Genomic DNA, 12,121 nt, shown 5'->3' with positions numbered 1-12,121 from the left:
CGGAACGGAACCGACATTCCGCTCGCTTGTGGCATCCACCGCATCCGAGGCAACGAAGCTCAGCTGGGCCCTTGTCCTGACGATCTTTGGACCTCCTCCCAGCTGCTTGGTAAAGCTTGTCCACCTCTTCTTCAGGATCTTCTTCCGAATCCTCTCGCACGTCTTTCTTGTGGATGGTGGCGGTCTCTGGAGCGCTTCGCTTAGGCTGCATGTTCTTGACCGCCCCACCTGCAGCTTCTTCTGCTGAAACCTCTTGCAGAGCATCTTGGAAAGAGACATCTTCCCTGGCGAACAGTCTCTGCTGTAAGTCTGTGTTCCTCAGTCCGCACACAAAACGATCACGCAGTCTTTCCTCTAAGTCCTCGAAATCACACGGTTTAGCTGCTCTTTTCAAAGCCGCAATGTATTCTTTTGCTGATTCCCCAGCTCGCTGATCCCTCTGTTGAAATGTGTGCCTCCAAGCCATGACAGATTCCTTGGGCTGGAAGTGTTCCTTTAAAACTTTCTTCAGATCGGAGTATGACACCGTTTCCAGCGAGGCCGGGGTGATTAGGTTCTCGGCGATCTCAAAGGCGTCTTGCCCACAAACGCACAACATTGTGGCAGCCTTTAAGCCTTCCTCCCTTATCTGGTTTACGCAGAAGTAAGTCTCGACTCTTGCAACATAAGATCCCGGGGTGAGAGACGTCGAATTCCGCTAAACGCCCAACTTTCGCCATGATCGAGGATCAGAGTCTTCTTCAGCCGCACGCACCCTCCAGCGATTTCGTACTGGCAGGATAACGTTGACTTCCACGCCGTTTTCCTCTTCCGGACTTCTTTGGGTGAGTCTTCAAGCTTCCCTAGCTGTATAGACTGAATCCCATCCTCGTCGCCAGTGTTATGTCCGGAGAATAATGGCGCTTGAGACGAAGCATTTCTAACAAGTCTTTATTCTCTGCTTCCAATCTACGAACAACCCGAGCAGAGGCACGCAGGCCTCTATTTCTACCTTCTGATCCCCGGGCAAATCCAACCAATCATAAGGCGGTCTTTTCCCGCCTTGCGCATGCGCGCAAGGCCGGCGCCACTCAGTCTGGTCCCGGGCAGATTTTGCAAATGCCCGGGACTCTTGCAACGTCCCGAGCCTGCTTTTGCAGGCTCAGGACACAACACTTACCAATTACATTCTCAGTTTGACTACATTTATAATAGCATAAATTACAGATTGTGATGTGGGGATACATGGCATTTCCATCTTAAGACCTTAAGAAATGCCTTGCATCTGATTTGCATAAATAACATTTCCAACAGGTTTTTTTTAGATATTACTAAATGTTTTGCTTATCTTCTTTTGGGACTTGATATTCCAGCTGTCAGTTGATCTTAATGTTATGAAATGAAAAGTATGCCATTTGAATTAACTTGGCATAAAATAATTCATTTGCATTTAATTGTAATGGTTCAAAGAATGTTCGGAAAAATGTTCGGCCCTCCAGCACGTTCACTTCATCCAATCTGGCCCTCTTTGAAAAAAGTTTGGACACCCCTGTTCTAGGGGGTTAACCCAGGAAATGAATAAGGAAGGAATAAATTCTGTGTTTTCTATTGTGGAGATTGCGTTGTAGATCAGACCTATGGATCAATTACCAAGGCAGAAATTTGCAAAGAGTAGCATAAGGCAGAGATTCCCAAACTTGCTTCATGGTGCCCCAAGCATTTCCCAAACCATGTGAACTCACTCACAGCTTAATTTATTAAGTTACAAAATAGCCTGCATAGTTTATGTGAGTTGCTCAGTGCTCAGTTAAAGCTACTGTCATCATGATCCAAGCTAAATGCTATTGTGCAGTCAGCAATCACTCGCCTGTACAATTGTGACTAATTTAGCATTCCCATAATTCTGCTACATGATATTCAGGGAACTGGGTTCTTTCCACAGATGGTGCTCAGTTAGAACAATTTCCTCTAGTATATAGTAATCCACCATGGTCAGGGGTAGGCAACCTTGGCTCTTTTATGGCTCGTAGACTTCAACTCCCAGAATTCCTGAGCCAGCATGGCTCAGCTTAGAAATCTCTCCCTTTCCCTCAGCATGGCTGGCTCAGGAATTCCGGGAGTTGAAATCCATGAGCCCCTGACCATGGTTATAATTACTACTTGTATAACCTTGTAAACTCTTACATATTTCTGGGAAAATACAATATACTTTGTATATTATCATTTGGAGAAGCAATAAAGTGGCAGCTGGAGTGCTTGATTGTTTTGGAAGTGATTTTTGGAGTTTTCTTCTTAGATGAGGACCTCTCTCATATATCAGTTGTCTTCAGCAATGGATCAGAGGAGGAAAACCCTGATGTGTTTCTAGCATGGATGAAATTCTGCCTAAGAATATTCAAAGAAATTATCAAGATGTACATAGTCTCTTTGTTGCTAGGGATAAAAAAAGAGTGGTCCAAATACTCTGTACAGTAGAATTACTCTTTCTATCATGTGTGTCAAACTATTGTCACTGTACCATTCCATGTTTTTAATTATCAATTCCATGTCTTTGTTCTTTAGGACTCCCAGCATGTTTCTACAGGACACAGCAATCAAAGTAAGAATAATTTTCACTTCACAGTTGCATTTAATGGAAATCATGATAGGTTGAATATACCATAATATAAATTGGCAAGGGAAAAAACTGTTTGATATATTTTGAATGTGGCCATTACTGGTTTTTTTTTACTGGAAATCCTTTTGATCCAACCTCTACCAACTTTTAAATTGTAGTTCTGGTCTCCAAAAATTAAATTAGATATATGTATTTTAACTTGAGATAAATGCTCTGGCTTTTATGAGATATTTGAAGATTATTTTCTGAAACAATGGCAATATGTTCTCTATATTCATTATATCTTCTATTCTCCTGCAGTGACATCTCCAAAATTCCTGTTATGTTTTACTCTAGAGGGCACAGGGAAAGGCCTTGAAGGACAGGAGGGAGAACAGGTACTAAGGTAGTGGTCAGATAAGAGAGGCTTAAGCTAAGCCAAGAAAATAACTTGAGAGACACTTTTCAGAGAAGCCCCTTTCTAATTTGCATGTATATAAAGAGAAGGAGGGGAAACACATTCAGACTTGCAAAATTCTATTACTATAGCTATTATAATAAGAATAATTCTGACCTGGGCTTCTGGTTTTGCGCAGTAGTGCAGCAGCTGAGGGATTGCGGGGCTCTGCACTCTACAGTTGATTTCTGCCTGCCAGGGGACCCTAAATGGGCCTGAAGTCGCCCCATAGAGGCAACAAAGAATGAAGGAAGTCCCGCTGATTGTGAAGAGACGGCGGTCAATCCAACCGGTTTGGGAAAAGCCCTCCAGAAACCAGCAGGTGAAAGGCTAGCTTAACTTCAGAATCTAGCCTAAGCTATAAGCAGTCAAAGCCCAAAAGCACTACTTTAAGCTGACTGTAAACAATGTGTTTGGAACTGGGTAAGAACAGTGATTTTCTCTCTTCTACTTGAAAATTGATTTCCTGGGGGGGGACCCCAAGAAGCAAAAAGCCTCTGAAAGTGAGAAGGAGAGAGATTTAAATTTTTCAGGGGAAACAGAAATATACTGAAATGAAATGAATATAAGACTTAATTTGGATAAGTTTGAAATCGGTGGAATCTGTTAAGATTTTCCTTTTAAATCATGAAAATAGAAGTAAACAATTGTCTATTACTGACTGGTGCTGACATCTAGTGGTGGATGAAAATATACAACAGCAGTTGCTTTATTACAGGGACTGGCAAAGCCCAGGAAAAGATAATTTGGTTTTGGTGATCTTCAGTGTCTTAATAACGGAGAACAGCTGTGATAAAAAAGAAGAAAACCTTTTGGGCTTTCTACAAAGTGAGAATTATAAACTCTAAAAAAAAAAGAATTGACCTTTCTGGATTACAAATACCAACTCAACTGTGACTCTAAAGCTGTTTGCAGAGAAAGGAAAACCCTGATTTTTAGCTATCATGGAAAACCAGAGATCTGCAGAAAGAATATACCAAGAAAAAACAAATGCTTTCAAGAAGATCTATGCTATGTTGCAACTAATCCAAACAACAATGATCTCAAACCATGAGTAAATTAAAAATAACTTGAAAATATAAATGAACACATCTCCAATTTAACTTTACAACACAAAAATTCTCAGAAAATAAAAACAGAGAGTGAGCAGAAAAAACAGACAACTGAATACGAGACAGAAGAAAGAGATTTCAAGATGGAACTTAACAATAGAAGAAAGTATGACTTAACTCAGATGGAAAAAACTGTATAGGAAATACTGGTCATGGAAAAGGTAACTTATACCCTAAGATTACAAAATAAGTTTGAGGACAAGAAAAAAGATTTGACAAAATGGATTCTGCCAGGAGAACTACGAGAACTTGAGAGACAAAAAATGATAAATATAATCAAGAAAGAAAGAAAGGAAAAGATTCTCAATGAATATGAAGGGGCGAAATCTTCCTATAAAAACATCTTACCTGTTTTGCCTTTTGTACCTGCAACAACAATTTTAAGATTATGGAAAGATTCTTTGATTCAGCGAAGCATATTGATCAGGAAAGATGTTTGGCAAAAAAAAAGAGGCAAAAGTGAGAATTAAGAAATTAGATGATGGGATTTACCAGAGGGAATATTTAAAAATTAAACATCTGTTTGAATATGGTTAAAAACTAGAAAGATTTTGGATATAAATGAAGATTAGTTTAAGAGGGATGAACCCCCCCAAGTAACATAGTGTTTTTTCTTACTTTTTTCCTTTGTGTTTTGGTTTTGATATGAGAAATATAAAAATGTTGGGATGGTTTATATAAAAGAAATGTTTTATCTGTTTTCCCCCTTTTTTAAGACATGAGAAATGTAAAAGTGTTGGGATGGCTTGTATGAGAAAAAAGACTTAAATACTTAAGTGTAACTAATTTCGAGAAAATCTTAACCAGTAAGAATGCTTTGAATATTGTGGGGGGGAAATTTAAATAAGAATTCTGTAAACAGGATCTATGATGAGGCAATTAGAAAAGAAACTTTATATTGCTGTGGTTATTATTTGCAGAAACATGAGAAAAATGTCTATATTTAATTAAAATAATAAGAACTGTATTAATTTAAAGTTGGCAAAAGAGAATTTTATTGGAAGAAGAGAAAATCAAGCAAAGCCATTATATGGACTATAGAATTGTAGAAATTAATTGTTATTAATTGTTTTTTAAATACTAACCCAGACAACACGCTGTTTACCAAATATTAAGGTGATTATCTTAAAAATCAATAAAACATATTTAAATAATAATAATTTGGACCCATATGGTATTAGTTTCTTAGTCTAATCTGCCTTGCTGTGCTGACATTCACCATTATGGGAATAAAAGATGTTAATAATATTATATTTCTTTAATCAATGTAGCTTCCTAACATAGAGAACTCGATCCTAAGATAATTTAATTTGAACAAGTTTACTGAAGCTTCCATCCCTGTCCTGGAGGTACTTAATGCTCTCCCCGCGCACAGCTTGTCCAGATGATCATGGATCTTCTGGAGAATAGGAATATGGAAGGTTTATTGTATATGAACTATCCTGAGATCCAATTTGTATAATCTTCTATACTCCAAGCAATAGCTTTTTTCATATTGTTTAGGATAACTTTGACTTTTATAGAAGTTTTATGGAGGCACAAGAGAGGAAGAAACAGATACAGTTTGTTCTGTGGGGTTAACTTACATTGGAAACCAACTTATTGTGTTGACATGAATGCACAAGGTTTATAAATTCAGTCTTTCTCATTTTCTCATACGCATATCCATATAAACAATAGTAATTTAGGTCCATGTAGATGTTATAAAACTATATGGCCTCTCTGTTGCAAAGAATTCTTTTGTGAGACGGGCTATCTGCTGAGCAAGCTAAGCATACATAAACATGTTAGGAGCCATTCTTTTTACTGTGGGTTAGCATATTTCTGAAAAATGGTCAGGGAAACAAAAACACTTGAGAAAATGCAATGTGGTGCAGAGCAGTTTAATTGCCAGCAAGCATTTGATATTATTATGAAGAACACAAAGGAGAGGGAGGGAGGGAGGGAGGGAGGGAGGAAGAGAGACACACACACACACACACAGAGAATAAAGAGGGACATAGTTACTCTGAATAGGGGAACAAAGCTTTTTATGAATGATTTACATGCAAAGAGATTTGTACCTGGCTAATAATCTTCACTGATGATAAAGAAAAATAAGAAAAACCATATGATTCTGAGAAATGGCAAAAGGGTGTTGCTACAGAGACTTTGTATTTTTCCCCTTCTCTTTTCAACCTATTATTACTCACAACCTCTAACAGATTTTAAATTGTGGTTCTGGTCTCCAAATTGCTTCACTTATCAATTTCAGTTCCCAGAATTTATGAAATAATGTTTGAAATGATTCTCCTCCTTGTATGTGAGGTCAAAGGTATTTCTGACACAGCAAGTTATGCACAAGGCCATTTAGCAAGTAACTTGAGCATAGATTACCTATTCTTGATTTTGGGATAATTTCTTTCATTTATACAGCATTTCAAGTATCAGGTGGCTGCTCAGTTCTGCACATATAAATAAACATGGTGAAGAAATTCAGTATTGAATTACTTTGGAATGTGAGCTTTCTTTGATGAAAACTAAACAAATAATATATAGAAAGAGAAAAACTTCCTTTAGTTTGCAACAAATTAGGGGAAGGAATGAGTAAATACAACATGGGCTACACTTAAACATAATTATAATTTTAGCTTTGCAAAAGTGAGCAACCTTTGGATTTCTACAGTCTCATGTTCTGACTAAAACGGTTGTGAAAAACATTGCAAAAACTTGTTTCAATTTTCAGTTGACCAAACTTATTACAATATCTGAACCTTAAATTGCAAATATGATTTTAACAACTAATTATTCAAATAAGCTAGAACATACATTATTTCACAATCTATAGTTAACTTTTTGGTTCAGGTGTAGCATGTTTAGTTTAAAGGAATGAGTTAATGATTCTTATTTCTGTTCAGCCATCCCAATGTAACAGAACCCCAGAAAAAGGATGCTAGTTTTCAAAATACAATACAGGTAGTCCTCAACTTAAGACCATAATTGAGCCCAAAACATAGGTTGCTAAATGAGAAATTTGTTAAGTGAGTTTTGCCCCATTTTATACCTTTTCTTGCCACATTTGTTCAGTGAATCACTGCAACTGTTAAATTAGTAACATGGTTGTTTAAGTGAATCTGGTTTTCCATTGACTTTACTTGTCACAAGGTTGTAAAAGGTGATCACATGACCCCAGGACCCTGTAACCATCATAAATATGCGGTTAGGCATTGTGGCGTAACAGGCGCAGGAAGAGAGGGGCTCCACCTTCTGCATTCAATTTCGTCCCGCTAGGGACCCTAAAAAGGGTTGAAAGTCACCCTGGAGAGGTGACGAAGAAGGAGGGGATCCTCGTTGATCGTGAAGGGGCGGCCAAACCGGCAGGGGAAAGACTGGCTACACTTCTGTGGCCAGTCAGAAGCTGCTGACAACTGAAGAAAATAAGCATTAAGGAGCAACTTTTGAGCAACGTGGATGGAACTGGGTGAGACTATATCCTCTCTTTAGATTTTAAGATTTTTTACCGGAAAAAAAACGCCTAAAGCAAAGAATCCTCCTTGATGAGAGAGGGTAGGGGAAATTCCGTCCCATTCCCTCAGGAAAAGAAAAGCGGCAAACTAATTGCTTGGGGGAAAACAGGGAAAATTACAAGATTAATTTGGAACCAATACAGATATATCAGGGGTGTCAAACTCGTGACGTCGCACAACATATCGGGCCCGTTTTGCCATTGCTGACAATGGGGTGGGCGGCAGTTTGACACCCCTGAAATATATAGCTTTGAAATTTGGGAACTAAAAGTATTTTTGAGACTTTTTTTAGAAAAGAGACTTGGAAAAGTTTGTAATATAAGTTTGGATTTAAAAAGCTGGAAGATGGCGTTAATGACATCTAGTGGAGAACTATGGCACTACAATTTATTATTAAAGAAATTTGGCTTGAAGCCCAGACTCAGATAAGACTTTGGTTGTCCTTGGAAACTTTTACTTTTGAATACTATAGCTGGGAAAAAGAAAAAAACTCTTGCGCTGCTTATCTGTGTTGGGGGTCCTATTGGACTATAAAGACTACATACAAAAACAAAATGAGTGTTCCATACTTAGCTTCAAATGGTAAAAAAAATCATCTTTAACACCTGTATCCAAAGCTCCCAGCTTGATATATTAACAAGAAAATGTTAATGAATCTCAGAAAGAAATTCTTTCTATGTTGAAATCAATCCAACAGACAATTGTTTTATTTCATGATGAGACTAAAAATAACGCAAATGAGATAAATGAACAATTTTCTAATCTAAATTTAAAATCCAGACAATGACTACAAAGAAGGAACTAGTAACCCAGAAAACAGGAAAATTAGAAGAAATGGATCTAAATATGGAGGACCTAAAGGAAGGAATTACAGACAGATACAGACAAATGAAAAATTAGAAGATGCAGTGGTAACACCAGAAATAAAAAAGATATCTTACTTGTCAAGATCTCAGAACACATTCGAGGATAAGGAAGAAGAACTGATCAAACTGATAGTAAAACTGTTAGGAGAAATGCTGAATATTGAAAAACAAGAAATGAAAAAAACTGAAGGAGAAAGATGGAGGCTGTTTAATTAATATAAATGGGTTGAACGTTCTTCCAAAAATACTTCAATTAAATTATTTTCCTCATTCCAAACAATCTATACAAAAACAGAGAAAGAATTACTTGATGATTCAAATGTACTGACTTGGAAAGTTATTTGGCAAAGGAAGAAAACTAGAGTAAGACTGAAGAAAATAGAGGTTTTGGCCTATTATATGGGATATTATACTATTAAACAGATGTTTGAATATGGTTAAGAAAATAGATAACTGTTAGACATAAAAGTATTATAATTAGAAGAATAGGATTTGTAACTTGAATATTATATTTTGTTATGAGATAGGAAATATGAAAATTTTAAAAGGGTTTGAATAAAGGAAGCTTTTGGTTACTCAGATATAATTTATTATGAGAAAATTATAAACGATAGAGATACTTTGAACATTGAGGGGAAATTAAAATTTTTAAAAAGTGAGAAAAACAGCATATTGATTGAACAAATGGATTTTAAATGCAAATGCAATTGAGATATGTTTTGGCTAAAAAAGATATTATAAACTGACACTATCGATATTATGTACAATACTAAAAAAATGTGATGAAGATGTCTATATTTAATTATATATATATTAACAATAACAAGAATTGTATTTGCCCAGTGTGGAAAAATGCATACCACTGGAAGAAGAGAGGACCAAGGAAGCACTGGATGGTGTAGTATTGGAACTAGATTGAGAAAGTTAATATGTACCACTGAATTACCAATGGACCCAGACAACACATTGTTTATTAAGTACTTATGATTGTAAAATTAGAAAATTAATAAAACATTTAAAAAAATATGAGTCAGTTGTACATTCAAATGTACGTCACATGACCATGGGGATGCTGCAATGGTCAGAAGTGTGAAAAATGGTCATAAGTCATTTTTCCCCTGCTGTTGTAACTTCGAACGGTCACTTAATGAACTGTTGTAAATCGAGGGCTATCTATGCTAATATAGCATACTATTCTTTATCAGAAAAATGCTAGCCAACCCCCTATGCATAAACAGACAATTAACAAGAAGATCAAATAACTTCCAAAAAAGCTTAGAGATAAATGGGATGCCAAAGTATATGTATTTACTATGTTTTCCCCAAAATAAGACCCCCTCCGAAAACAAGCCCTAGCCTGATTTTTTGGGGTGGGCCTAATATAAGCCCTACCCCAAAAATAAGCCCGGGGGGTGGGCGTAGCCAGCACAAGCGGCGGCAAGCACATGGGGACGAATGGTGTCCTGCGGCAGCAGTAGCCTGCCGGCCCTTTGGAAACAGCGCAGGTAAATACAGTGCAAAGGCGGGGGGAGGCAGGCAAATTGCTCCATTTCCAAGTGCCCCATTTCCAAGCAGACAAAGGTTCCAGTCTCCTTCTGGGTGAAAAGAGTTTGGATGCCTGTGGGATGCTGGGGCAGCTCCACCCCCTCCCTACCTTGCCTCACCTGTGGCGATGGCATGGCACGGTAGGCTATGTGACCTGCCATGAGCGACTGCAAGCGGTCACAGAAGTGGTCCAGCGGCCATGCAAGGTCCTGCTGGATGGGGCTGTTGGTGCCGCCACTGCAAGGCGAGGCAGGTATTGGAGGAAAAATAAGACATCCCCTGAAAGTAAGACCTACTGCCTCTTTTGGAGGCAAAAAAAATATATACGACTGCATCTTATTTTTGGTAATTGTCAAATTTTCTATCATTCACCCTTCTCTCTCTCCCTTCTACCTACTCCATCTTTCTATTTCAATAATACTAGTTAATAAGACAATGAAAATCTAACTTTCTTGATTGTGAGCACCTCTTATGAACTGGGCACCAGAAGAAGAAAGGGAACATGCTAACTACATCTCAGTAATATTTAATGCAATGTGGTTTAGAACATAGGTAGACAACCTTTGTAAGCTAGGTACTCATTTGAAATTTTGCAAGCTTGTGTTGGATGCACTTATACAATTGCTTTCTATTCACAAAGTGGTTTTTCCCAATGGGCAGAGCAATTGCAAAACATCAATTTACCTAAGAGCAAAGTAGCCCTCCAGGATGATCTCTGTTGTTCCACTGGGACCTTTGTAGTACCCAAAGGCATTGCTTATTCTAAATATATGGATACGAGAAGGGAGTGTGCTTCCTTTTTAGTTCTTTTTAAAAAATATTTTTAAGTTGATGGACCAGACAGTCTGCACCAGGGAGGTATCTAGAGACACTTTGTTGCTTCTGCCTGGTTTGGCAGGAATCAGTTAGGTGTAGTAAATATGCATATTCCCTATGTATTTCTCAGAATAAACATTGAGATTTCACGCTTTTTTGAGATCCTAGCACTGGGTGCAGGTAAATATTTCAGGAGCCAGTAATTTTATAATGCAAGGCATTTCATAAGAAATGAGAAATTTAAGATTGAATCTCATTTAAGAATTATTTCTCAGTAGGATAAATGCAACTGCCTGTCTCCTGAAATTATACCATTCACTCTGTTCTCTGTACCCTCTGCAATTATGAATGCTATAGAACTAGCTCTGGAAATAATTTTTCCTCTTTAGGGGAAGCATAGACAAGCAGGAATTTGTTCTGCACTGTTTGGTTCATTTTATAGATGGTTCATTTTATGGAAAACCACTTAAGACTCTGGTTTGCTGTTTGACTTTTCTGCTTATTTGTTGAATTTCAAATAGATAAGTAATTATACATTTACAGAGAAATGTATATGTGGGGCACCCTGTACTTTAAAAAAATTCCCAGCATATATTAAAATGTTTCAAACAATCATTTTCCTAGCCATTTCAAAATGTGTAGTCACACCAGATTTCAACTTTCTCAGGGATAATCTCAGCTGAAGAAGTCTAAATATTTTGTAAAAATATTTTTTAAATTATATGGCTGCCTATATTGTATAAGTGAGGCATAGATGGCTAACAAATACATGCATAATAGAAACACTGGATTAAAATTTGAACATACCATTCTTATATACTGGTAGTGAAATTTTATCTAACCCTATTAGACAAAAGACCCATTTATTTTAATGAGACTCCCGGATAACTGCAAGTCATTTGAGAGAGATTGGAACTTTTGATTATACATGCCTCTTCTGGACCTTATCACCATCTACATTCCTTTTGATGATACCTTTCTGAAATGACTTCACACGATATGAATTGGGGCAAATCCATGACTTCACAGAACATTTCAAACTTCCAGCACAATCCTGATTTGATCAATCACATTGCACACATTTCTCCCAATATGATTACTTTGACATTATTGTACTTATTGTGCTTAGAATATTTTGCTAAGAAGGTTTTTTATGTAATGAACCGAAGAGTACAAAGGGATTGTCTTTATGGTATTTAAGAAAGAAAGCAAGAAAATCAATGATTCCAATTTATTTATTGTAG

The 12,121-nt window shown here is 37.2% G+C and overlaps 1 protein-coding gene across 1 annotated transcript in view; it reads left to right on the top strand.

The window, feature by feature from the left end:
* The window catches only part of LOC107288161 (AF4/FMR2 family member 3-like), a gene marked incomplete at its 3' end in the record, with an annotated part of 256,331 nt that overhangs the window by 161,826 nt on the left and 82,384 nt on the right, over nt 1-12,121 (top strand). Inside the window, exon 9 of the mRNA XM_029284284.1 lies at nt 2,542-2,578. Coding sequence (XP_029140117.1) covers nt 2,542-2,578 — 37 coding nt within the window. The remainder of the gene's footprint in view (nt 1-2,541; nt 2,579-12,121) is intronic.

This window comes from Protobothrops mucrosquamatus, unplaced genomic scaffold, assembly GCF_001527695.2.
Source record: "Protobothrops mucrosquamatus isolate PMUCROS unplaced genomic scaffold, P.Mucros_1.0 scaffold490, whole genome shotgun sequence".
Lineage (NCBI taxonomy): Eukaryota > Metazoa > Chordata > Lepidosauria > Squamata > Viperidae > Protobothrops > Protobothrops mucrosquamatus.
This window is presented reverse-complemented; position numbering and strand designations above follow the sequence as displayed.